The sequence below is a fragment of the Falco biarmicus genome, chromosome 4, assembly GCF_023638135.1.
Source record: "Falco biarmicus isolate bFalBia1 chromosome 4, bFalBia1.pri, whole genome shotgun sequence".
NCBI lineage: Eukaryota > Metazoa > Chordata > Aves > Falconiformes > Falconidae > Falco > Falco biarmicus.
The window spans coordinates 108011629-108038298 of NC_079291.1; the positions used below are offsets into that span (position 1 = coordinate 108011629).

Consider the following 26670-nt stretch of genomic DNA (forward strand, 5'->3'; position numbering starts at 1 on the left):
GTAAAGGAAGGTTTCATCCTCTTTATAAAATGTATTTAAGTTGTCTCAGGGGCAAATATAATGTTGTAACATTGTTTTAGTTTTTAGTTGCCTGTCAAGTCTCGCTTCATTCCCAGTTTTAACCTAATGAAGTACATGCTCTGTCAGCCGGAGGCGTAGAGTGGCACTTCCTTCTCCCATCATTTTGCTGATGCTGGTTGAAGTACGTGGACAGGTCACATATACCTGGGGCCACAGGAGCATCAGACATGTGGCCAGCAGGGGCACTGAGAATTAAAGCGAAGTTTTCTGTGAAATTCAAATTCTTCCAAACCAGATTCCTTTGGAGTTGATCCAAACATCCATGTGTATATGTTTTTTACAGATTTGGGGTCGCTTTGCTCTTTGTCTTTTACTACAGAACATGTCTAGAGACACCCGTCAGATCATTTTATAATGAGAAACATCTGTCTAGTTAATAAGCAAGATGAGAGGTCTCTCGGAGTGTTGCCTGGACGGGGGCCCCCTTGTGACCGGTTCTCAGCAAAGACTGTAATGATGGGAAAAGTTTAGGCAAGCTTGTACTCAAGCAGAGGCGAAATGCTTTGCCCAGTATAACCTTTGTTTCCACATATTGGTAGTTGCTTTTTCAGTCAGAGTAAAAGAACTGCTGATGGTACTTTTTTATTACCACAGCCTAGGATATATGAACGTTGAAGCTAACTTGAGTATGGGACCAAGAAAGGAGCCAGAAGGGTTGCCAGTGTAGACATAACTTACAGGAGCACGGTGTAGGAAGGCTGAGTTGGATTTATGACACAGTAAATATACTCCTTATTACCATCAAGTTGCAATAGGGATTAATTTGTGGTGACAACCTTTCAAAGAGTTAACTTCCCCAGTTAAGTTTTTTCAAATTAAAGACTATGTAAAACAACTTCAGCTAGTGTTTGAATGGCATTGGTTTTTTCCTCTGCTTAGGTTTGCATAAAGCTGGGCAACAACCTCCTGCTCATTTACTCCAAGGAGCAAAAATTCTCAATGGTGCTTTCAGGTCATGGACTAAAAAACAGGTAGGAGAAGAAGCCTGTATTAATATTGTGTGTTTGTCAGGTTTGTCAGGTTTGTCAGTCACTGGACCAGAGAGCAAATGCTAGACCAAATAATGTCTCCGTAGCAAAACAGCAAATTCTAAAATCCCAAAGAGAAGGGGCTGGGAGAACGCAGACAGAGTGCGATAGCTGGAATTTCATAGTGCCACATGAGGAGTCAGCAGAAAAAAAGGTACCACCGGTTTTAAAAAAAATAATATCTGCACACGGTCAAAAGGGTACTGAATGAATGTTCTCCCTGACTCTGAGGATTTTCTTGGGCCAAATCAATCAAGCAGAGGGTGTGTATGCAAGTGAGGCCTAGAACAATGCCTACATTTTCGTGAGCACAAGGTGCCCAATTCCTGCAAATCAACACATTAATTGAGCCAGGAAATACCTGTTGGCTGGAGAGAAGGCTTAAAGGGATTTGCAGCCTGAATTTCCTGTTGCAGTCATTTCAGAAGTGTTATTCTTGTGTGTGTTGCTCCTATAGTTTTGGGAAATAAGCTGCAGAAGACAGGCCATTCAATCATAAAACGGGAACAGGGGAACCAGCAGCTTTAGGATTTTCAGGCATTTTAAGAAGGGATGAGCAGATGAGAATGCCATGTTGCATACACAGTTAGGTCAGTTAGGTGGCTGTCCCAGTTTTAAATGTTGTCAGGGACTTGGCTGCTCCCTACTGCAAAAAGACAGTGTTTGAGCCTGAATTCAGAATTGCTGCCTGGTTTCCTGTAGAAGGACTGACTGGTGTGGGAGCTGTCTTCTCTGTGTCACCGTGTTTATTTTTCCACTTGCCATGCAGATGAGAAGTAGTGAGGCAAAGGAAGTCAGATTCTGTTGGCATTTGGGTAAAGTTGAACTTTGAATATTATAGCATGACATGTGAATGCAAATGCTGTTAGTCCTGTCAGGGACCTCCCAGACCACTCTGCTGACAAGTTATATGCATGTTATACTCATTGAAGACACCAGCCTAAGACAATCTCTCCTTGTAGATGTAGAAATGGAATTTCTCACAGAATGTCATATAAGGGGGTAAGCAAAGTAATATTACAGTTATGAAAGTAATATTACAGTAATATGTGAAAAATACTATTGACTTTGTTGTTCTCTCATGGCAACTATTTACAATAACATCCAGAAGAGGCAAAAAGTATATTTTTTCCTTACTTGGACAGCTGATCCAGTCAGTACTGATTTTAGTACGTAGGAAAAATATGGACATGTCACTTAAGGAGGCTTTTTTCATATTTTTGAAAAAGACACGATCAGAAACAGCAACCTGGCGTTCTTGTGTTTTAGGCTTTAGCAGAGCATGAAGATGAGCTACCAGAAAACTTCAAACCAGCACAACTTATCAAGGACCTTGCCAAAGAAATAAGATTAAGTGAGGTTTGTGCTGTTTTCATAATACTAACTATATTGTGGGTCTTTTAATAATCTAGGGTATAAAATGGATGAATAGAAATAAATGAATCTTTTCTCCTCGTTCTCTTAATTTTAAAAAAATAATGTGAGGTTTTGCAGTAGGGGGACTGCTTAAGGGTCTTCTCTGTGGCTGACTTGTCACATGTTCTCTTCTCTCGCTTGCTTTCTCGTCCTTACACTGTGTCTGCCTGTCCTACATGCTTTCTCCTCCACCTTCTCCTAGCTGGACTGACCACACACCCCTCTCCATCCTTTTTTTCTCTTTCACTTTAGCTACTCCCTACCCAGAAATATGATAGAACTCAAATAAATGTCGTCATGCTCCCTACGTAGTATCTCCTTTTCCTTATGTTCATTGCTGAGCTATTGTCCCAGTAGGAAGCGTTGCTCTTGGCTGGCTTCTAGGCAGATTTGTTATAGCAAATGGGGTAATGATTATACACCCCACCCCCCAAAAAAAAACCCAAAACCAACCAAAGAAAAAACAAAAAAAGGAGGTTGCATAGAGGTATCATTCATTAAGTCTGCTATCACATTCCACTTAGTGGAGGTGTGTGACAGTGCAAGGTGACAATAGCTAGTTCATTTGTTTTAAGAAGACCTTGTGTTACATTCCACCCCCTTTCTAACTATGTCTAAAGACCTCAAAATTGAAATCTGTCTTGTCGTTTTATCCTCTTTGATGTTAGTATATAAGTTTTCTAATTGTCAGAATGGCAAGTTAAGCAGAAAATAATTTATTTTTAATTAGTCAGACAGTGTTAATTTTAATTGGGCAGCTATTTTACTGCTTATTTTTCCTGAGGGCATGAAACATGATTCTGCTATATTTATCACATCTGAATTAAATGCAAACCATTTGTGCTCAAGCTGATTAGCATTTTAAACAAAAGACCATTCATTTTATACATCTCTTTGTATGGGCAGTCAATTTAACAGTCCTACCTGATGATGTAACCTGGTAAGAGTTACACTCCTTATGAAGCCACTGGAGTTTCTCCAGGGCATATTTGTGCTTGAGCAACAGTGGGGGTGGGAATTCGTGGCGAGCAGAGTGTTGCTGTGGCATGTGATGTGGTTGTCATTCCCTGGCCAGCCTGACCTATGAATACAGTTACCCCTTTACTGGAGGGGGAATCTTTGGGGTTTGTTTGCCCAAGGAAGGGAGGGTGCAGGTGAATATTGAATGTGAGACAGGTGGGTCTGAATGCCTTCCTATTTTGTACTAAACTACAGAATGCTTCAAAAGCCAGCAAAGCAGACACGAGTGCCAACACAAATGCTGAGGAAATCTGTCCTGTGGAGAAGGAGGAGACACCATCACCAGTCCAAGTGACGCCTCCACCCCCACCTGTAGAAAAGCTCCCTAAAAAAAAGACTCCCAAAACTGTGAAAACTCCTAAACAACTCAAGCCATCCAAACCCCCCAAACCTCCCAAGCCACCCAAACCCCCTAAGCCTCCCAAAACACCAAAAGTTAAGGGAGAAGGAAAAAAGAAAGGAAAGAAGGCAAAAGAAAGTCCACCACCAGCCATCCCGAATCTTGACTTGCTGGAGGCACACACAAAGGAGGCTTTGACAAAGATTGAGACGCCAAAGAAGGGGAAGGTGGGTCATATCTTAACCTAATATTCTCACCATAATAGGAATAAAGTCAGTCCTTAAGTCTCATGCAAAAAAAAGTCAAGCAACATAATGTGAAACCATCTTTCCACTGAAGTAAATGGAAGTTTTGTAACTGTCAGCTTATTGCCCTTTTTTTACCTGTTTTATTTGATTTGACTGTTTGCTTGGTTATTCATTTGATATGGAGCCTCCAAGAAACCTGCTGATTCAGGCTGAGTCTGGCAAACTGCTGCCAGTTGCCTGCCCAAACTGAGGCAAGATGAAAAACAAAAGACATTTTTAATGGCACTTTTTTTTGCCCCTTGAAATATTATATTCTTATTTCAAGTGTTATTAGCACTCATGCGCATTTCCATAGTCAGTTTTCAAAGATGAACGAACTCATTTCTAAAGGATCTTATTTGCATGAGGTTTTGCTCTAGAATGAGTGACTGAAGAGAAAACAATAGTTCGCTTCCATTTTCACCCATGCAGGACAAGTTTCATTTTGATGTCCTTCAATTCAATGTGAATTTTGCTGCTGAATTCAGTAGGGGCCGGGATTTCATTGAGACACTGACAGAGTAATGTGTTGTATGCTGTTTGTTAAGAAGTATCCGTAGGTCTTTTCTAAAATGCTTCTAAAATTCCTAGTAGTTTGTATGCAGTTTGCAAAACCTGTCCATGGACCAACAGGAAGGGAGATTAAAATGTTTTTACAGTGCTATTGTATGTTGGTATATCAAGGAAAAATGCAGCCAGTCTTCTGTGTTCTCTGAAGCAGCAATATTTGATTGAATCTTATATCTGGGTTCAAAAGAATGAATCAGAAGAGAAGTATTAAAAAATATATCATGTTGTATTCCAGATAAAAAATGTGTTTCTGTAACATGCCAGCACTCCATTCTCATTAAAAGTACATGCTGACTTTTTCTCCAGGCTGCAAAGAATGTTTTAAGTGTTCCCAATAAGGAAACTGCTAGTAAGCAGAATGAGGTGGAGAAATTTGAAGTTCGAGAGCAAAATAAAAGCAAAACAGAAGCCAAATGGAAATACAAGGTAATATCTCCTGCTAAATTCTGCTGCTGATTCTGCCACATAGTGATAAGTCAAGGGCAGAGAAATATTCGTAGGTCTACCTAAGCAGAGGGTATGTGGCAGCAATTTTCAGTTCCCAAAGAAAATATTTTTTGGACAGAAAACTGAAGAGTGTGGAGGCACGCGCATATTCTTCAAAAGCATATGCTAATTGTCCATCTTCATCCTTGGTGAAGCCAGTGGGAACAGTTAGTAGTGAGATTTTTCAGTGCTGATCTCTTTCATGATTCTTACTTTAACATAGTTCTACTACTTTTAAGTCTGGAGTAGTTCCAGAGATATCAACAACTAATGGTGGCATAAAAGTAGAGTTAATGAAATCTGAGTTATTCCACATAAATTAAAAGCTTGCCTTCCTGGAGGGCTAATGTATGGTGAGTAAAATTTGTTCATGGAACAATACATTTTTTCTCCAGGTACCATCTAAAACAAGGTGACAGTAGGCTTTCTCAGATAAAGAGCTGTCTGAATTCTGCCAGCTTTGTGAATTTCTAATGCAAAAGTGCAAACAAATTCCCCAAAACAAGACAAAAGTACATGTTTTTTCAGGTGGGAAAACTACGAAGAATCATGAATCATTAATATTAGAGACATGTAAATTTTTTTGTGTTAAAATAAGTCATGGGTAATGTGATTAGATCGATATGTACCAATTAATTCCACAGCCAGAGGAGCTTAGGAAAGTATTACGGCGACTCCTGAAAAATCATCAAAGGCTTCTGTTGCACTGAATGGCTTTGATATTAAATTATTAAATTCATAATTCAAGCTCTTCTGAAGGTGTGAAAGAAGCAAGTGGAGCCTAGGATTGAAGTGCAGTCGTACTTGCAAGGTTACAGGCACTGTGCTAGATCCTGTCCTGAGCCACACAGGCACAATGCTGGTGAGCAGCGTGCTTAGCCTGTTCTCTGATTCACAAAATGTGTGTTTAGTATTTTACCTCAGTCTGTACCAATTTAAGAGAGCAGTATTTAAATTTGGCATCGTGTGGGTACTGCTTAAACTGGTGCTGAAGTGCTTCTTGAAAAGGGACAAGTCCCTGAACCCATGTTAGTCTGTGAAAGAGTATAATCCTCCATTTCTTACCACGTCGGGGAACATATTTTTCTCTGCATATAGATCAGTGGATTCTCTGAGGTTACTTAGGAATCTGAAATATCAACAACTCATTGAATTTGTTTTATTGTTTTTCTTTGGGTCTTTTGCCTTTCAGAACAGTAAACCTGATTCCCTTCTAAAAATGGAAGAGGAACACAAATCAGAAAAGACACCTTTATCAGGAAATAAGGACAACAAATTTACATTTTCTTTCTCTAATAAGAAGTTGCTTGGGTAAGTAAACAATATGACAATACACATCAACTAAAAAAGCAGATTAAAAAGTCATTATTTATGGGGATTTTGTACTAGGAGAAAATCTGCCTTGTAGAAAATACAATGTAGAAAATACACTTATGCAAAAAAGTTCTTGGCTGCAGAACTCGATTTTACCTAGAACTCAGCTTAATTTGCCAGAACAGCAACGATCTATCTTTGAGGCTGGTAGTTTGCTTGACAGTAGTGTCTTCGGTATTCAGGCAGTGTCCCATGTTTTGGCTATTCAGGTTCTCACCAGCTGAAGTGTTTTTTGATCAGGTCCTATTTCAGGTACATTTCTAAGAAGCTGCTAAATGAACCCTCCGTACCAGAATTCCATGTTGTGTGTGCATTATGCATATCATGATATACTTTGAGAAAGCTTTAAATACTACAGTGCTTATTTGAAGCCAGTGAAGGCTACACCAGCTGGCACCGTATTTTGAGATACAGATTTTAGGTTCAGAAACATGCTTGTAAAATTATTTGAATTGCTGTGGCACCTGTGAAAGTATTCAAGTTGACTGAGATTTCTGCATAAAGGTACTCACTGTCTTCCTTTCTGTCAATTTTCAAAATGTTTTCCAGTCAAGAGTATTGTTACTGATTTGTAATTTATGGTTTTTTCAGTTCAAAGGGAGTCAAACCCCAACTGAATACTAGTGTGTTTGGGTCACTGCAGAATTTTAAAGAAGACAAAGCAAAACCTGTACGAGATGAATATGAGTATGTGTCAGATGATGGCGAACTAAAAATTGATGAGTTTCCAATCAGAAGGAAGAAAAACACTACAAAAAGAGAACTGTCCTGTAAGAATATTTCCTATTTGGTCTGTATCTGCACAACAAAGTCTTAGGGGTTGGTTGTCTAAAACTAGCCTTAAGAAACTAGGTGATTTATAATAAAGCAAGCCACGTCTTAACTATCAGTCAAATATTAGTGGATTAGGAGTGCTATTTTTTTGAAGAGGAAATAACCATGACTTTGTTTTTCTTATTTTTTCTTTTCTTTAATTCAGTTCTATCAGATAAAAAAGATACTCTGCAGCACACTCCTGTTAAGAAGCCAAAGGTGGAGTCGGTATCATACAAGGTATGGTTATTATTGCACTTATCACAAGTAAGCACCCACTGTATGCCTGTAACAGTATGTGGGGCAGTAGCAAAGCCTTCTTACAGGCTGTTGTCACGTCCTCTCCTTCACTCTGCCGTCAGTCTGCCCGGAATAGGTAGCGTTCAGACATTGCCAGGACTAAGCATGATTTGGTACTGTGGCTTGAACTGCTTGTACATGATCAGGCCTGATGGGAAGCATGTGTGGGGATTGTGACAGCTGTGCAACACCACAAGAACAGGAGCAAGCCGTAAGAAAGAAAGGGTCAGAAGGAGTTTTGTGCCATACATAGCCTGATGTTACATTGCTGACAGGCACAGGAGTCTGTCCCAAGCTGTGCTCCCAACCCGTGGCTGTCCTTCCTCCCATTCCCATGGTCATTAAATTTCCATGTTCGTGTTTGACAGATGAAACTTGAAGTAATGCTAGTACAATTGAACTCATGTCATTTGGCATTCCACATTACTAGAAGCCCTTAATATGTATGATGTAGCGATTAAAGGTTTTGTTTGCTGTCACTTAGCAGAGTCTCCCTCTGCGCTTACACTTAGAATGCCCTTGACTCAGCATGATACTTCGGCATGTCCCTAACTTGAGGCAGTGTCAGCGTGCTGGTTGATAGCTTACCTGCAGGAAACTGAACAGCACGGGCCTAAGTTTGCTCTGTGTTAGCATTGAAGCTCAGTGCTGGAAATTAAATGACATTAAAATTAAATGTTTTGCCCAACTGTGGTTAATACACATTCATATTATAATATCTGAATAAGTCGGAAAATGCTAAATAGCTTGTTAACACAGAACTGTAGATGACCAAAACATTTGGCCCTAGGAACTAAGGAAACCTTTCCATCCTGGTTTAGTCCAGGGATATTCAAGAGTAAGTGCAGACCTCCTTGCCTGAGTCCGTAGTTGACTTCTGGAGACTGGTGCACAGAGAACAGGGGAAAAAACCTGCTGGTATCTCAATGTGCAGAAGCTTAATGAAGGAGGGCAGTTCTGGAGAGAACAGTGATTCACAGTCTAAGCAATAAGGACTAGGACTTTAGAGGTCTGAAAGCAGGGTGGGAATGAAAAAAAAGTTGTTCTATTTATACTCTAAACTACAGTGCATAGAGATCCCAGCCCCAGACACATACTTAGATGCAGGTACCTTCCGTCAGTGGGCTCAGGTGTCACTGTTTGTATGTGTCTATCGCATTCCTCTGTCAGATCTTCCTGTTCTCTTGCAGAAGAGATGGCAGAAGTGGGTCTGTCCCGATGTCTGAATTAGCTATGTTAATAGTCTTGCAAGACAGGCCTGTGCCCTGATGCATATCTGGGCTGATAGACGCGGCCACACGTTCACTTCTTTTGCTACACGGGTCACGGTGTCAAGAACAGGAGCAGGGACTGAGAAGGCAACACAGCACCCAGAAACACTACTGTTACAGTGGTTTGATCCCATGTGCAGGATCAGATCTCAAAGCTGGTTCTCCTGGGTTGGAAGGGGAAAGAAAAACCTACCATGCCTACAGGCTGCAAGGAAAGGGATTTTTAAGTGCGTACCTGGGGTTTTTTGGGTTTGTGTTTTTGTTTTTTTCTTTAATGAAAGCAAATTACAAATGCTAGCTCCTGTCTTTGGAGGAGCAGCAGGCTGCAGAAATTATTGTGCTGTTCTTGTTGACTACTCAGTGGGTTTCCTCTTTTTTGAGCCTTTTCCTTGTTTTAGCAGAGCGATGACTCGTCAGATGAAGATTTGCTTCACATTGACACAGAGGCAAAGCCAGGGCGCAATTCCAAAGTAAAGAAAGAGAGTGGAAGTTCAGCAGGAATTCTTGATCTTTTGCAAGCAAGCAAGGAAGTTGGGGGTTTAGAGTATAACACCAACAGGTATGCAACAAGGGATGTTTTTTCCTTGTACCCATAAACAAAAATTGCTCTTTTGTGGTTGTGTGTGAGAGTGAGAGAGAGAAGGAATTTTGCAGCTCAGTAACTGCTTTTTCTCTAGTAAGCACGTTTTTCCTTTATCCTGTGATCTGGAGGGAGAGATGGGAAAGATTTTGGTGGTATAATTTAAACAAATAGAGGTATTTCACATTTGTAAATGCTGAACATCCATTGAATCATTCAAAAGGAAGAGAGCTCAGTGAATGTAGCTTGAGGGCATGAATATTTTTTTTTAATGTAGTAATAATGTGATAATCTAAATGACCAGTATTCCTTCCATAAAGCATTGTAAGGTCCCGCACAGTTCCCTTTGATTGGATGTTTGAAAGCAAAAAATAGGAAGCTGTCTACCCTCCTTCACACCCTTGGTTGTCATTCTCCCCACCAAAACACATCTTGGAAAATAACAAACTCATTCATGGATACTTCTGTACTTAAAAATGGAAGTGCTTGCTTGGACTTGGTTGTGTTTCATATGGGACCGCTGTAGGTGGCCACTGAGGCTGACACTGGATGTTTTGGAACTTGGTTAATAAGGTACAGCACTCGATCTTTTAGTAATCCAAGCAGTGAGCAGTGAAAAGAAATGCAAAACTGGAAAATACGATTCCTAGACTCAAATCCTGCAGTTCAGGACTGTCTGGAATGAGGGTTTTGTTTGGGTCTCTCTCAAAACAAATGTACGGGTTCACTGCCTCCACACTTTACAGACCAAGTCTGATCTGAAACTACTGATAGAGAATTAGGTAACAGAAGCATGCATGTCATTTCAAAAGAAGCTAGTGGGACTCTTCACATACAGAAATGTCTTGCTTAACTCAAACCTTAGGAATTAATCCCTGGGAGGGGATTTTGGGAACATCAACTGAGTTTATGACTTCCACGCACAGAATGGTACTGCAGACATGAACAGCATGCTGTGTCTTGTGCCTTGTGCTCCCTGGTAGTCTGCTGATTAAGCAGATCTTTGCTAGCAGCTGCAGTCTTAACTGAATAATTTGTCCCCCCTCTGTAGAAAGCCAGAGGTATACATGTAAGCACTTTCCCCTGCCCCACAGGGACTACAGCCTTGGCAATTTTGGAAGCTGTGGACTAAATTGCTGGCACAAATTTCTAGCTTCCAAATACGCCTGTTGTGCAAACAGAGGAATTATCCTCTGAAAGGTGAGATTGACAGGCTAGGTGGTGATGTGGGAAATTATGTGAAACGTGCAGTAAGGCTATTCTTGTTTGGCATTTTAATGAGCCAGCTCCATCTCCACTCTGCCTTCACTGGAAAACCACCTTCACCAAGCAGGCAGGGCACGTTGGTTCTCCAGGCTGGCTGCTTGAAGCAGCATTTATCCTGTTCATGATTCATACAGCAGATGTTGGATGGAAATAAGAGGTGTGTCGCACCATTTTATACACGCAAAGCAGCAAAGCCAATCTGCTTTGAGTGCTAAAGCCAGATGCCACATTCAATGGTTGCTGGGGGACCCCAACAGCAGCTTTTTCCTTCCTGCTTTCTCTGGGTCTGCCTTGGTCATACAAAGCCACAGAACCTGTGAAGGAAGTAGAAATAGCTGTAGGAGTGGACTGAGAGTTGAGAACAGTCTGGACAAAGAGACTGGTGTGTCCTTTTCACCTGTGCTGTACCTTAGCTGGGTGTTGAGTGTGCGTGACCCAGGAAAAGTGCAGCTTGCAAATTTGAAAGGATCTGTTGAAGTAGAATGAGAAGGTCCCCTCAGAGAGGAAGATACCATCTAAACCTGGGAAATGTTGGAAGTTAAAAGCCATAACTGAGAATTCCAAAAGATATGCCTCATGGTCAAAGGGGAACATATGGAATAAGTTACCAAGGGAAACCACAGAAGCAAATTTTATCAGGGAGTTAAAAAAAAATTAAAAAATGCTTTTTTTGATGTTAAGGGAGAAGATGGTATTTTTTAAGGTTGCAATGCAGTGACACAGTTATGGAGAAATCTGAAGGAGGGAGTATTGTTGAACCAGAAACACCTGATTCAATCATCTCAATTTATTAGGCAATTGTCTCTCTCACAGCTTAGACGGTCACAAGAGATTAAACCATATTATATAGACTGGCTTCATGCAGTGTAAATCAGTTGTGAGGTACCAGGCAGCTCTGTGAGAGACAGTCTTGCCTTTGTGCATCAGCATTTAAAGTTTATTACTTGTTACAGCACAGCGACAGTGATCCTCATCTCTCTGTTGAACAGAGGTGTGCATGCGGAGTCTGCTGTAGGAGTTCTCTTCCCATTCCTAATGGGGGTGAAAAAAGCCAATGATTTTAAAATCAAGTAATATAGTCACTAATACCCTTAGAAGGCTTATCTTGACAAGGCTGATGTTTCTAGGGAAGACATCTAATCTCAGTTTAGTCCAATTTTTGCTCCATTACTACCTTCCCCCTAGCAAGGAGTGGTTGATCAAAACAGCCAACCACCTCCTATGATTGTGGAGAGTATGGGGAGAGGTACCACTGTGTCTGAGCTCCCAGGAAACAAGAGTATTTCTTGTTGTCTGAGCTCAGTGTGTCAGTGGTTCTAGATTTCCCTGATCTCTTGAGGTTTGGCCCTGATGCTGCACCTGCCCTTCAAAAGAAATAATCACACTGGCGCTTCTTTTCTGTTTGATTGTTCCTATGAATTCCTTTTCCATTCTGTGTTATGGTGCATAATGGAACGTGTTTATGTAGAATTTACACTTAGGTTTTGGCAGGTAATTAGACTTGTCAGCAGGTAGTTAGGTGTGTCTAACTCTGGGAATAAAGTTGCCAGTGAAATATGACTCCCATGCTTGAAGTTTGGTATAAAATAAGAAAATTTATCAACCATTGTAAGAATTAAAAGAAAACCGCCTTGGCCATGTTTACACTGCTAACCATTCCATGTAATATGGTTTGCTGCCTGCGTACGATGTGCAGAAATGCAGAGGTAAGCGGAAAAAACAGATTACAGAAATGGTCCTCAAAGATTCTCTTCCTTGCTTGGGTGGTGTCTTTTCCTGTCTGCAATGGGTTAAAACTGCCACTGTAACAGAGTAGGACTCAGGCCTTTCATTTTTCTGCCATTCAGCCTGGGCTCTGTACCCAGTGTATTTGTAGACTTTGTGGTTTCTGAAATCAAAGTCACAAATGCAGTCACATAAGTAAACTCTGCATGAATTACTACACTCTGTGTGGTAGTTTAGTGGGAATGTGTCATATCAATTTTGGCTCTTGTATAAACAATTAGGCTTTGGCAGTGTGTATTGCAGCTTGATTGAAAAAAGCTCCTGATAAATGAAATTACTATGTTTCATTTCATAATTATGCCAGGCTTTTTAAATGGCCATATAATGTGTTTTTTTAAAAAAAGAGGAAGAAACATGATATGCAAACATACTGTGTCTCAACATAATGCCAATGCGGTTGTGTCTGACTCTCAGGAACAATTTCCATCTTTCTTTACTTGTAAGGCAGATAAAGGGTAGGTATATGTATGTATGTATATATATATATATGCATGTCTTTTCTGGATACTCCATGTAGCAGTAGGACAGGTATGTCTGTGTGGAATCTCCTTTGCTCACACAGTGGTCTGTACAGATGAGAGCCAGCTATCAAGTGGGCAGCATGGAGCCCTGTCACACCAGTGCCAGAGCTGTTGAACCCCAGCAGTAACTTAGGAAGCAGGTCAGGGCTTTTTGTGACAATAACCTTATCTGAATTCTGTGAAACTTCCTTCTATAAAATATTGGACTGTCATTTGCAGCTGACCAAACCAAATGCCCTGATGGCATTACCTAGATTGCTCTAGAGAGCTGCATCTTCTGTACTTGTGTCAATGGTGGGGGAGAGATAATGACAGAAGCCCTGCAGAAAGGCTGCTGTACATGTGGAAAAAGTCTGAAAGAATTGTCATGAAATACGGAAAAAAGCTTGGAGGGACTGGCAGTCACATAATCTTGAACTGAGCAAAATTACTTGTTCTTTTGAGGTCCTATTCAATAATGGAAGGAAATGCTGGTTTTGTACTTGAAATTATTTGAGTTCCATGGTTTTATACAACTGTGACCTCTCCAAAGTATTGATAAGATTACTGTCTTGGCTCTACTTCTCTGCCCTTGATTTGCATTAGGCCGCAGGTAGGGTGAGGGGAAATGTAGAAATGACAGGGAAATGCTATGGCAGAGAGAGGGATGGTGATTTATTGCCTTCCGCTTACATGCACAACTGTTTCTCAATGGTTCTTGTTTGAAGTATGCCAGAGTAATGGCATTTGGAAGGGACCTCAGGAAGTCATCTTGTACAGCCGCCTGCTCACAGCACAGCCGGCTGCGAAGTTTGACCCAATTGTTTAGGGCATTGTCCTGGTGAGTTTTAAATATATTCAGGGATGGGGATTCTGCAGCCTCTGTGTGAGCTGCTCAGCCACCCTCAGTATGGACCTTTTCTTCTTGTGTCGGATCTGCAGCTTGTGACCACTGCCTTTCATCCTGTTGCTGTGCACCACCGAGAGGGTCTGGCCTTGTCTTCTCTGTAACCCTATGAGCTAGTTCTTGCTTCAGGTTAGTTCTTACTTTGATTTAGAAAATGCTCAGTGGTTCCTGTGACTTTCCTTTGCCCGTGTCTGTTTTTCCCCTAATCTTAAAATGAGACTGGACAATAGATATTCAGAGATGAGGTGAGACACTAAGTGAGCTTACTGTCTCTTATCTCCACCTTGCCTCCAGCCATGTAGGCAGCATGTGCAGGCAGCAAGGAGAATGGGGAAGAAGCCACCCCTCGAGTAATATTCTGCTGAAATTAATAAATTCAATTTTTGTGTTTGAGGTTATAGGTGAAAGGCTCAGTAATTGCTTATGAAAGGAAGGAGATGATCTGCCTAGAGATGTTAAACCCTCAGAAATGGCAGTAGTAGAATTGTTGTGAATAGTGAGGCACTGGCTCCCTGCATGATACCCTCTCCTAGCTTCAGGGCATTGGGATTGTTCCTGTGCCCAGACAGCGCAGGGGCCAGCCTCAATTGAGGAGGTAAAACCTTAGTCTGTCCATGCTGAATAGTGTGTGTTCTTGTCATGATCATGCCTGTTTGCCTGTTGCCACCTGCTCTGGAACATGCTGTCAGGGAAAGGATGCTCTTGTCAAGTCTAGGTGGGTAACACAGACAAGTGAAAGCCCCAAAACATAGCCTGAAGGGTTGTTTTATGTTCTCCTCCCTAATGAAGATACTGCTAGCAATGGCAAGCTGTTTGAGGCTTAAACCCAACGCAACAAATAGTTGCAGAGAGCGCTGTGTGTAGGGCACAAAGCCATCTGTGCCATACAGACCAATGTCTTCTTCCTTGAGTTCCTACAGAGATGATTTGCCCTTCCCTGCTCCTCATCACACTGTCCCAACCAGCATGGCAGGCTGGTCAGTCCTGGGGGAGATTTTATTTAGAATAAGTTTTAACAGCAAGTTTTCCCTTCTGTTATGGTGCTTATCTCCATTAATAATGTGAAAACGTGCTGCCAGTTTTCAGTTCTCCGGAGCAGCAGTAGAATGGCAGTTGCTGGTGATGACTATGCACATGGCTTGCTAGCAGGCTTGCAAGGCCAGGCTGCTCGGTGTGGGTGCAAGCTTGGCCCGTCGGGCTCCACACTAGCTCAAGCGTGGGCTCTGGGTGGGAGCGGACCCTGGCATATCTTGGACTGGTCCTGCACAGCTCAGCCCCGTGAGTCATTCAGGCAGCCACCACGCTGCTTTGGCCATGCCTTTTCAGCCGTCTGAGTGGTTCTTTTGCTTGTGGACAGAGCAGCAGCTGCACCGGGGTTTACCATGCTATGCTGGGTGTTGCAGGGGAAGCTGGCAGTTCCCAGCGTGGATGTCTTTCAGTTCCTGCACTATATGAAGCTGAAAACCACCAGATGCTTGCTAGGCAGCAAATGGTTATAGCAGTAACCTAATCTCTCAGTCATGTGTCCTTGTCTTTAGAAGAGTGAAAGGAAAACAATAAAATCCCAAAAAGGGAGGCCATGCAGAATGCTGAAGTGGAGCCCACTGCAAAAGGCACAAACGGCTGCCAGTCAGTTCGTTAAAGTGTCCTTTTCTCTGTTCATCCACAACATCATTTTTTAGCTTGAGGAGAGGAAAGCAAGGCTGCTGGGATTTGCAGAGCAGTGGCAGGGTCTGTGTTATCACTAAGTGCCACCTCACTGTGTGTTTGAAGGGCCCTTGCCAGCCGGCTGTTGGGAAGGGAGCATGGAGGCAGAAACACGGGTGGCTTTGCTCCTGCTCCCACACTCATTTTAAATGCTTTTTAAGTCATAGTTGTAACTCACAGGTAATTTACTTTCATAATTTTTTTTAAAATCATTGCTGAAGCTACAGAAAGATAATATGGCCTTCCAGAGCTTAAAAATTACTTTCTTACTCTTCTTGAATTTTTTTTTTGGCTTAGAATGCTGAAATACTTCTAATGAAAGTACATGCCAGCACATGCCCTAATGAGAAACACTTTGCCCTTGTGCAGCTCTGCCTCTGGGACATTTCACACACACATTCAGGTTATGGTTTGGCTCTCAGAACCACTGGTTTTGATCATATTCCACAATTTATTTGTTGAAGCTTGTGCTGCTTAAGGCAGTTCCTGTCTGATTTGCCCGTCTAGTGGTCAGTATTTGATGGTCTGTTGGCAGTGTTTTGAGAGTCCAGTGTTTGCGAAAACAGTTGGGGGGGGGGGGAAATTTGAAAAGAAAATATGTTAATTTCTTATAGATGGTGCAAAATATGCCTTTGACAGGGAGAAGGCTAAGACACCTGGCATGATAATGAAGGGATTAAAATGTCTTTTTCCTAAATAAGTTTTCGGTGTTCTTCTATTCATTGAGTTGCTAGCTGCTAACACCAGTCTTAACTTGTTTTCAGGATTATTTATAAAGCAATTAGTGCCCAGAACCTCCCATTATGTCTTGTACGTTACTCTATCTGAAGTCCTGTAATGGTTTAGAGTGGATTAAATTAAGATCAAGTAAGAGAAAGCGATGCAGTACTGCTAATTTACTTGGGAAGTGGTGTATGTGAGTGGCTTCTATTGCATAGCTGTAAAAAATATCATTACCACAGCAAGGTTTTTTTTGCATTTCACTATTTGCCCAAACTCCAAAGTTCTGGAAATATTTGATGATATGTTTTGCCTCTTGCAGAATTAATGTCTGGCGTTCTCTGACAAGGTTATCATTCTATGTTCTGTATTTTCAGGAGCATGCTTTCCCACCTTGCTAAGCATACATGCCAGTCAGAAGTTACACATTGTTTGACCTCAGCCTACTCTGTAGGAATGTATTTCTTTCTGTAGCAGGTGTACCATTCCTGTTGACAACTGGCAATAAAATACCAAAAAGCACGTTCAATGAAAGCTAGGTTTCCACCCACCCTGTAGTCCACCCATCCAGTCCATAGCTCTCCAGTATCTCCCATAATCAATCCGTCACACATCCACATCAGAAGACTCTCCCAATGCACTGCAGAAGGGTCTTGAATTGCTCTACCCTACCATGTTGTCCTGCCAGCAGATCCTGGAGTCGTGACAGCCCCCATTGTGAACTGTGGCCTGTAATCATAAGCTTCCTTCCAGTTGTTCAAATTCTTCCTCCACTTGCTTGGCAGCATGTGGCAGAATCCCACCATGACATCCCCCTCCTGTGCAGACCCATAAGTCCTCAGAGTTGGTAGCAGAGACACTGTGCTGTTGGGAATGCCGTTACAGGCTTTGAAAAGTTACCTGACCCCTGTCCTCACCCACCAGCAACAACAGCCTGCAGGGAGCTGCACATCGTGTGCCCAGCCGTGCTGAGCACGGCTTCCTGGCTTCTGGGGCAGCAACCCCAAATCTAATGTGCTGTCTGTGATATTGCTGTTAGGATAAAAATAACTGGTGTCACTTGTGGCATGCCCAGCTGCTCAAAGGGCAGTAATCAGGAAATCTCTTCCAGCAACACTGTGCACTAAAAGGAGTCAACTCTTTGTGAGGGGTTTGTGTTTTTCTGGAATCGCTAACAGCTCTTGTATTTCTCAATGTTTCCCTGCAGTCAGCCACCTGCCTCACCCAGCACGCAGGAAGCAATCCAGGGCATGCTATCGATGGCAAACCTCCAGTCATCAGAGTCCTGCCTCCAGACATCATGGGGTACCAATCAGGCAAAGAATAACTCCATCTCCACACAAAACTCTAAAAAAGCGGGTGGTGGCAGCAACAAAAATGCCGGGAAGCGGTTACTAAAGAAAAGCACAAAGAACAGTATTGACATCGAAGATTACGATGAAGATCAGGACCACTTAGATGCCTGTTTTAAAGATTCAGATTACGGTAAGTATGAACGAAGCGGTCTGTGTGAGTGTGTGCCTGGGTATGCATGTACATATTTGTGCATGTTTGCAAATACTGCCCATGTTTCTCATGATATGCTTGCTCAGTTTCTGTCACATCAAAATCGACTGGATATTTTGGTAAGGAGGAGTGCAAATAACAAGAGGTCTGCATGGCAAAATTAAGCAAACGCTGTACAATAGGAGACGGACTACAGAGCCGGTGGTGATAGGGCCATCCAGGTAGACTATATTTGAGGCAAGTCGCAATCAGAAGATCTTAAGAAGCACGGAAGCCCACTGAAACTGCATCAGTCAGCCAAGAAACAGGAAACTGCCCCAGAAACGTGTGTCAGGTACTGGTACTTACGACAGAAATGTCCTTGTCTGCACAATAGCAATAAAATGTCTAGCTGAGATGAATGAGTTGAATTTGTGCTTGGAAAAGGGATCCAGTGGTGTTCTGAGTATTGGCAGAGAGTGCAAACATCTGAAGTAGAAATGGGCACAAAGCCAGTTTGCACCAGTTATATCAGTTCTGCAATAATAATCTACAGGACCTTTTTTGAGTATAAGAAGTGAGGAAATGAAGAAAAGTAATAATGTAAAGACTGATAGAGACTGGAAAGCCTGAAGTAGCAAAGAGGGCAAGAGGTGGGTAGAGGTTTATGCTGCATAACAAGAAAGTCTGTGTGTGTGTTGAAGTCTCCCTGGCAAGCATGGCCATCAGAATCATTTGTTACAATTGGAAAAGTGGAGTGTGTCTTCTCCCATTATTAACAGAGATATCACGGCAAAATGGAGGTGCTGTGACATGCTGCAGAAGGCTGCCCAGCCATTTAGAGTGCACTGTGTGCGCTGGGATGCAGCGGTAGCGCTGGAAGGTGCTTTGGGAAAGAGCAGCTCCATAAAGCTGTTGGACCGGGGTGTGCTTTGCAGACAGATGCCATGCATGAGCAAGGCTGTGCTCTGCTCTGCGCTGCTGAGGGCTGGATTTGCTCATTTTGTGTCTGTGCTGCCAGCAAATGGAGAGTCTTTGTTGTGAGCAGGCTTGGTTTCTAGAGGGTTGCTTTGTGCCACATCTGATCAGCAGACTTCTAGTGTCAGTGGCTAAATGCCACAGTAATGCCAAAATCACCAGTGACGTAACAAATGGCAACTGGCAAGAAAATCAAACGCACATGAGAAAAAAAAATAATACAGAAACTTCATAGTACAGGCTTGGACAAAGTTCAGATAAGGTGGTGTTTATCTCAGAGGCCTGTGAAGGGTCCTTTGGTGGAATGGTTCACATTCATCTTTTGGGCACTCGCACTGTGTCTCATTTGGCTCTGCCTAACTGTGCGGCAGTCATACAGGCCAGGACAGTGTGGTGCTGAGTGAAGTGGTTGGCTGATGTGTCTTCAGTACCAGTCCAACTTGAGATAAGGAAACCTGTTCCTGTCCCTTCTAGCTGTGCTGCTGCTCCACAGACAAGAGGAAGACTGATTTTTCCTGTCCGAGAAGTTTCACTCTGTATCCTGAAAGTACCTGGTCACAGTTTGACAGCAGCTCCCAAGTGTAACGTGTGGATGAGAGCAGGAGAAAGTCCCCTGAGTGTTGCAGCTGTGTCACCACTCAGTGGTACTTCTAGGGGACCTTGCTATTATAGCTGCGATGCCTGTAGTCACCCCACCTGTACAGAGCAAGTGGGCCTCTGTGCAGGGTAGAGTTGTTTCCTACATTGAAACTATTACCTTTGTTTCCTACTGTAGTTTACCCTTCTCTCGAATCAGATGAAGATAATCCAGTATTCAAATCCCGATCAAAGAAAAGGAAAAGTTCAGATGATGCCCCTTACAGTCCAACGGGTAAGTCCAAGTGGTCTCTTCTGCCCAGACTCAGGCTAAGTCATGCAGGTCCCTAAAGAACCAGCCATTTTTTCAAGGAGTGTGGAAATTGTAACACCACAACTAGCAATTTCTTTATCATGTGAAGGATTAATCCTTTCCAGCACAGTGGGAGGTGATTACTGGTCTCTGGGACTCAGCGCTGAGCAGTGTTAGCCTTCCTCCATCAATCAGTTGACTGGAAAAAGTAATTCCTCGGTGGGTTGTTGGTTTATTTTATTTCATACTCTTGGCAGTGAAACAATTGGTGGCCACCTTAGCAGTGGTATAACAGTGGAACTCCAGACAGCTGAGTAGCCATGGCTTTTAGGTGTTGACTGTGTAAAGAGTAACGAGAGAGAGTGTGGGAAGTCTCCTCCAGATTCAGCCAAAGCTGGTGGTCTGGAAGGGTGTTTTTGTTGCGGCTCACCAGAGGCAGTGACAGGCCAGGAGGTCCTTAGACCCTTTTGATAAGGCCCGTTAACAAGGGAGTCTGCGGCTTGCTGTGTGTGTGACAAGCAGCCCATGTCTCATCAGCTTGTGGCACTGCATGTCCATCCCCAGCTGACGTAGCGGTGTACACTGTCCATTTGGAAATGATGCTGGAGTCACTCCTATCTGTAGCATAGGCTAAACTTCCCATGGCTTTGGCTTCAGGCAGCTGCAGCTGCCAGTGAAGTTGCTCAGCTGTGTTACATTTTTATTGGCAGCTTCTCCCCAAGCCACTGTGACTGGAGGCTGTTGGCACCTTCTGCCTTCGCGTGCATCCTAGGGAAGGAAGGGCAGAGGCTGCAGCATCCCTGGCCCTCCCTGCTCAGGAGGGCAGAGCCTCGCTGCCCATTGTGTGGTTATGCTGCTCAGACAAGCACGTGCTGCATATCTCACCTGCATCTACTTTCTTTGTAGCACGAGTTGGCCCCTCAGTGCCTCGACAAGACAGACCAGTGCGAGAGGGCACGAGAGTCGCCTCCATTGAAACTGGACTCGCCGCTGCCGCTGCAAAGTTGTCACAGCAGGTGAGGTTGCTTGAGAAGTAGTAGCTGCCAGGGAAGGAAAGCCCTCTCCCCCAGCAGCAGAGACATGCCCAAATAGCAGCGCAGTGTCAGTCCTCCTCAGTGCTTATTCATGCCAGTGACACAGGGCTCAGCAGTCTCAGGGGAAATGAATGGGATGAAAGTCCAATAGTGTCACAACATGTCTGACAACACCACAGAGCAGAGCAGGCGATGTGTTGGAAGTGTAGAGAAATAGGAGCAAGCAAGCATAGCTCCCAGGCTAAGACAGAAGGAGGCTGCCCAAAAGGAGTATGCATGAACCACATATTGATGTGCATTTGAGAGTCTGACTGGTGTGAATGCCTTGTCTGTGGAAATCAGCTGCTGGGAAGCATAAGGGTTTACTTCCAAAGACTTGGTGAACTGTGGGTAACTGTGGGTCACTTTAGCAAAGATATTGAGGCCCTTTGGGTGTTGATAAGTGTCCAGTCTCTGAAGGGGTCAGATAGATGCTAAGCACCTAACGCACATAGGCCCCATACGTGTGACACCATGAGGTGCAAAGGTGACAAGGTCTGCTGGACCAAGGTTGGTGAGACACCTTGGCGAGTTGCTGGAGATGCAGGTTTTGGTGGCATTGGGCTTCTGTGATGCACAGTGTTGAGTAGAAGAGCTCTAAGAATGGTAGCAGGGTTTCATCAAGAAGCCAACTAAAGGTAGGCAAAGGAAACAGGACGGTGACAGGCCACTGTTCTCATGGTATGTGTGTGTTAGTGCAGTTACAGGTCGGGAGATAATGTGTGTGTCCTAGCAGGAAGCAGAATCTGTGAATCAGTGGGATGTTTAATATCCTCCATGCTATTGTGAAAGTGTATGAAGATACCTGAAGATAGGAGTTGCCAATTTTTGTGGAACATCGAAAGATTTGTTCATGCAAAACCACGCTGGTCTCCCAAGGCAGGGTCATTTTGGTCCTGGCTGGTTCCCGCTTGCTGCAGTGTATGCAGAGTTAACAAACAAGGAGGCTCTGCACAAAACATACATAGATGCAAGAAAGGCAAACGTGTGCGTGCAGCAGAGAGAGCTGTGAGCGAGATGATATCGGAACAGACCCCGAGCAGTTTGTACATGGCAAACTTCGTGGGTTTTCATTGTATCAGGACCCTAAGCAACGCCGCTGGCCCTTGCCATAGCTAAAGGTCTTCTGGGGATTAATCTGAGCTTCATGTTTGTCATTTTAAAGGAGGAACAAAAAGGCAAGAAGAAAAAAAATACCAAAAAGAAGCTGTCAACCAACAACGCGAACAAACTGGCTCAGGAAGGCAGCTCGCCAGAGCCGAAGCTGGAGTCACATGCCAGCAGCCTCACAGACCACGAGTACACTGCAGGGGCCAGCACCTTTGGGGTCGCCCAGCCTAACAGGGGATCGCAGCCGATGGCACCCGGTGTTTTCCTCACACAGAGGAGACCCTCATCATCCTCGCAGAACAATGCCTCCGCCAAAGGTACCAGGAAACGCCTGGGGTTATGGTGTAGGAATGGGGAAGGGTGAATTGGTCATGTAATCCGTGCCTTTTGCAGGGCCCTCACATGTTGTTGTGCCTGCTGTGGGTATGCAGAAGTGCTTTGGCAGGTTGGATTTGGTTAGAGATAGGGCCCATGGCCTTAGCTGTTCTGGCACTGTGGGCCCATGTGTGCGTTTTGCTCCTGGGCTGTTTGTTGCATGGTGTGAGGCATCCCATGCTAGGAAGTACTCCTGGGCGTGCCCCGAGGCTCCTGAGGAACACCTGCAGTGGTCACATCATGGTCCAGCCTCTCTGGCGAAGCCTTGTCCAGGGGAAGATGCATCCGTGAAGGCTGTTCTGCCCAGGGCTAGGTCAGGCACTGCTGTGGTTGGGTGGTGTGTGTACACCAACACATGCTGACATGTAGATGAGGACATCCCAGCCAGCAAGCGTAGAGCAGTGCAGATCTGCAAACCTGTCTTGAGACTTGCCACAAGGGAGCAGAGGAGTATCAGACCTTGGGAGTAACACAGCTGCACAACACCAAAGCCAAAAGAGAGGAAGAGGTCGCTTGTTGTCTGCTGTAGGGAGAGCGTTACAAAGCTGAGGCTGTCTTGGAGTCTAAGCTAGGACCTCCTGTTCTCTGCTTGAACTTTGCTGAGAAGGCCTGACAGAGGCAGGTGGGTGGGACAGGCACCATGTAGCGTGAAGATTAAGTGTGCAGTCCCACTGGGAGAGGCCCCGGTGTAGAAGGTGACGCAACGTGGCAGATGTTTCCTGTGTTCCCCTGTATTCGAGCAGAGCAAGTTAGAGGTAGTGCATGATGTCCTGGCAAACAGTAAAACATCAGAGCAGCCTGAATGGGCCATGCAGGAGGACGTGCATAGCCAGAGTCCTGCCAGGAGCTGGTAATACCTGTGGCTGTCTGCTGAGCTGGAGTGGAGTGAACGTGTTTGCCTGGAATGGTGTCTTTGTGGTGAAGTGGTGGCATTAGTAAAACAGGTCCAAGCCAGTGGAAGATGTGATGGGAAGAGAAGTGCTGAATGGGGTCAAATCCCAGTCTGGTAAGCTAGGCGGCCCAGTCAGGGCATTGTGAAGGGAGCGTGGCCAGGCATGTGGATCACACGGTGCCCGTGGTATAGCTCAGTCCTCAAAGGAGGGAAGGAGCCATGTGCCCAGAAAGTGAGTGGCTGACCTCGCAGGGAGCGGAGCACTTTCAGGGCCTCCTGTGCAGGGTCTTGGGACAGCTGGGGGCACCAAGGGCATCTCTCTGCATGGAGCACAGGGAAGTGCTGAGCCTGGGGACTGCCAGCTTGGGCACCACTGGGAATGAAGGAACTGTGGAAGGAGATGGTGGGATGAAGCACAAGTAGGGAGCTCTAGGGCCTCCTCAGGGAAGGTCTCAATCTTAACAAGTGAGGCAAAAGGATGAGAAATGAGGAAAGTTCCCACAGAAAGTGTCACCCACACTGTCACAGTCTTTAAGGCTGGGGCACTTATTGCAGATGGGAAGAGTGGAGAGGGGCGAAATCTCTGCAGGTATTGCGCATGAGTGCATCAGTGGCAGCATGATGGGAAAAGAAAAGACTGCGTAGGTGTGCGTTGTGCCTGGCAGACTCCTGTGCCTTGGTGACCAGGGGAGTTTCTGGCCGTAAGGTGGTAGCAGACGAGTGGTGGGGCAGCGAGCAGCTGCAGTATTTGCACTGGACCAGGACACAGGGAGCACAGACCTCACTGAACCACACAGCTCATGGGCAAAGGCCTGAGCTCATGGCGGTGGTGTCTTCTCATCGGTATGGGGACAGGGGACGTTGTCCACTTTGGGTGTGTTGTAGTGCCTTGGTGCTGGCCTGCATCTGTAGGAAAGCAGTGTAGTGTGTGTGTGCACGCGCGTGTGTGTGTGTCTGTATGTGCATCTTTTCAGTGTCCTTCTGGCAGGGCTGGATGCAGGTGGTCTGTCTAGCTCTGGGGGAAGAGAAGGCAAAAAGAAACGTGGCACTGTGATGGCACATGGGTCGGTCTCAGAGTGGTGGGCAAAGTACCAGGCATCCTCGGGGCAGTGCTTAGCCCAGGGCTTATGGTGGCATGTGAGCTCAGCACCCCTGTGCTGCAGCTTTCCCTCGGAGGAAGGCAGAGAGGTGCCCAGAAATCCCTGGCAGCGTGCAGGTGCGTGGTGAAGGCTGGCACTGCCAGGTACAAGGAGCGGTGGGGTGATTGCGTGTGTGCAGCCTCTCCTGCCAGGCACTGAGGAGCAGGACCGTGCTGGCGTGGCTGGGTTCCCACTGGTGCCCATCAGCAGTGAGCCAGGCCTGGCGTCAGGCCAGGTGAGGGCACCGGGCAGCAGGGCACTGCGGTGGCAGGAGAAGCCCCAGCAAAGGCAGGAATGAGCCTCCAGCCTGAGCAGCAGCGGGGGGTGGTCCAGGGCTGGGGGTCAGCCATGTGCCCCTGCCATGGTGGTGCTGCTCCCCGCTGAGCCCTGATGGATGCCTGGGGAGGGGGGGGGGGCACCAATGCTTGGGCATGCTTGTGGCCTTGGAGGGGCCGGCGGGGGCCTCGGCTGGCTCCAGGGGCAGCCGGGGGGAGCTCCAGGGGCAGCCGGGGGGAGCTCCAGGGGCAGCGGGGGGGAGCTCCAGGGGCAGCGGGGGGGAGCTCCAGGGGCAGCCGGGGGGAGCTCCAGGGGCAGCGGGGGGGAGCTCCAGGGGCAGCCGGGGGGAGCTCCAGGGGCAGCCGGGGGGAGCTCCAGGGGCAGGCTGCGGAAGCTCCGAGAGCAGCCTTGGGGGTGCCCAGGGGGCCCAGAGGCCGCCTATGGAGGGGCCCCAGGGGCAGCCCAGGGGGTGGGGGTGGGGCAGGGGCAGCCCAGGGAGGGCCACAGGGGCTCCATAGCCAGCCTGGGGGGGCTCCTGAGCGAGCCTGGGGGGGGGCTCCTGGGGCAGCCCGGGGGGGCTCTAGCCAGCCTGGGGGGCTCCATAGCCAGCCTGGGGGGCTCCATAACCAGCCGGGGGGCGGCTCCTGGGGCAGCCCGGGGGGGCTCTAGCCAGCCTGGGGGGGCTCTAGCCAGCCGGGGGGGCTCCATAGCCAGCCCGGGGGGGCTCCTGGGGCAGCCCGGGGGGGCTCCTGGGGCAGCCCGGGGGCGCGGGCCGGGCCGGGCGGGCGCTGACCCGCTCCCGCGTTGCAGGGAAGCGCACGAAGAAGGGGATGGCCACGGCCAAGCAGCGGCTCGGCAAGATCCTGAAGATCCACCGGAACGGGAAGCTGCTGCTCTAGCGGCGGGGCCGGCGGGGCGTGCCGCCCGGCTCCGGGCCACCGCGCCCGTCATCCCTTTAACTTTCAGCGGTCGGAGTGTACAGAATCCTGCTATAAATATTTTTTAATATAGATGTCCTTTCTCAGAGCGCTGAGAGTGACTAGCCGCCAAAAGTTAATACTAACCCCGGCCGGGCGGGGCCTCCCCTCAGGCGCCGGGCGGGCGGCGGGGGGCGGCCGGGCCGGGCCGGGGGGCCCGGGGGGCCGGGGCCGGGCCGCCGGGCGCGTTTCTCAGGCAACCCCCGTCGCCCTGTGTAGCTGCGTTTCCCGAGGCACCCTTTTCCTAGAATGTAGCTTGTACATAGCTTTTGGAATAACCACCACCGGTTTTTTATAAGGGGAAAGTCTCTCCGGGGCGCCGCCCGCCGGTACCAGCTCTTTGCGTAACTTCTTGTACGAGGAGGGAGACAGTTATTTTACTAGCACCTTGTGGAGTGTTTCCGTGTTTTGTGACGATGTAATTTATTAATGTTTGTAGCTTTTTATATTTGTACATTTCTTATGGGCTTTGTTTATATACACACATTACCGGGGCGCGGCGCCCGCGGGGAACCAGAGCCACCTGCGGCCGCGGGCGAGGGCCGCGCCAGCCTGGGCGTCGCGCCGGCTTTTTTATTATGATTATTATTATTATTAGTATTATTATTTTTTCGCGACATGTACATTTCTAACAAAGTTTATCGTGGCTATCTATCTATGACGGTGTTTTATTTACCGATTCATATCAAATGCTCTTGTATCGAGTTCACGAAATCTAAGTAAACCTAGAGCAAAGTTTAAAAAAAGAGAAAAAAGGAAAAAAAAAAAAAAGCAAAGTAAACTATTTCAGGTTTTGTACACAACTGCCTGGGCCTGGCCTTTTTGTGGGGTTGGCACAGGGTTTGGTGGGGGAGCAGAAGCAGCCATGGGGGTCCCTCTGGGTGGGTGGGTGAGTGGGGGGAGCGGGCGCCCAGCCCAGCACAGCCTCTGCCCTGTTCAGCCTGCTCCCGCAGCGGGGGCAGGCAGCTGGGGGGCTCTGCAGCCCCATCGCAAGCACACCACGGGCTGCTGAGCCCATGCCCCAT

The 26670-nt window shown here is 46.0% G+C and overlaps 1 protein-coding gene across 4 annotated transcripts in view; it reads left to right on the forward strand.

The window, feature by feature from the left end:
- PHF2 (PHD finger protein 2) overlaps nucleotides 1–26445 on the forward strand; it is a 97915-nt gene extending 71470 nt beyond the window's left edge. The window contains exons 12-24 of one of the 4 annotated variants that reach the window (XM_056335677.1): nucleotides 961–1052; nucleotides 2379–2468; nucleotides 3741–4112; nucleotides 5049–5168; nucleotides 6421–6539; nucleotides 7194–7372; nucleotides 7582–7655; nucleotides 9385–9545; nucleotides 17659–17936; nucleotides 19690–19785; nucleotides 20710–20819; nucleotides 22042–22303; nucleotides 25479–26445. In XM_056335677.1, the coding sequence (XP_056191652.1) occupies nucleotides 961–1052; nucleotides 2379–2468; nucleotides 3741–4112; nucleotides 5049–5168; nucleotides 6421–6539; nucleotides 7194–7372; nucleotides 7582–7655; nucleotides 9385–9545; nucleotides 17659–17936; nucleotides 19690–19785; nucleotides 20710–20819; nucleotides 22042–22303; nucleotides 25479–25567 (2042 nt within the window). In that variant the 3' untranslated portion in view covers nucleotides 25568–26445. Of the gene's footprint in view, nucleotides 1–960; nucleotides 1053–2378; nucleotides 2469–3740; nucleotides 4113–5048; nucleotides 5169–6420; nucleotides 6540–7193; nucleotides 7373–7581; nucleotides 7656–9384; nucleotides 9546–17658; nucleotides 17937–19388; nucleotides 19786–20709; nucleotides 20821–22041; nucleotides 22304–25478 lie in introns of those variants that run through there. The other 3 variants (XM_056335678.1, XM_056335679.1, XR_008821411.1) reach the window with 3 other exon arrangements.
- The last annotated feature ends 225 nt before the right edge of the window (nucleotides 26446–26670 follow it).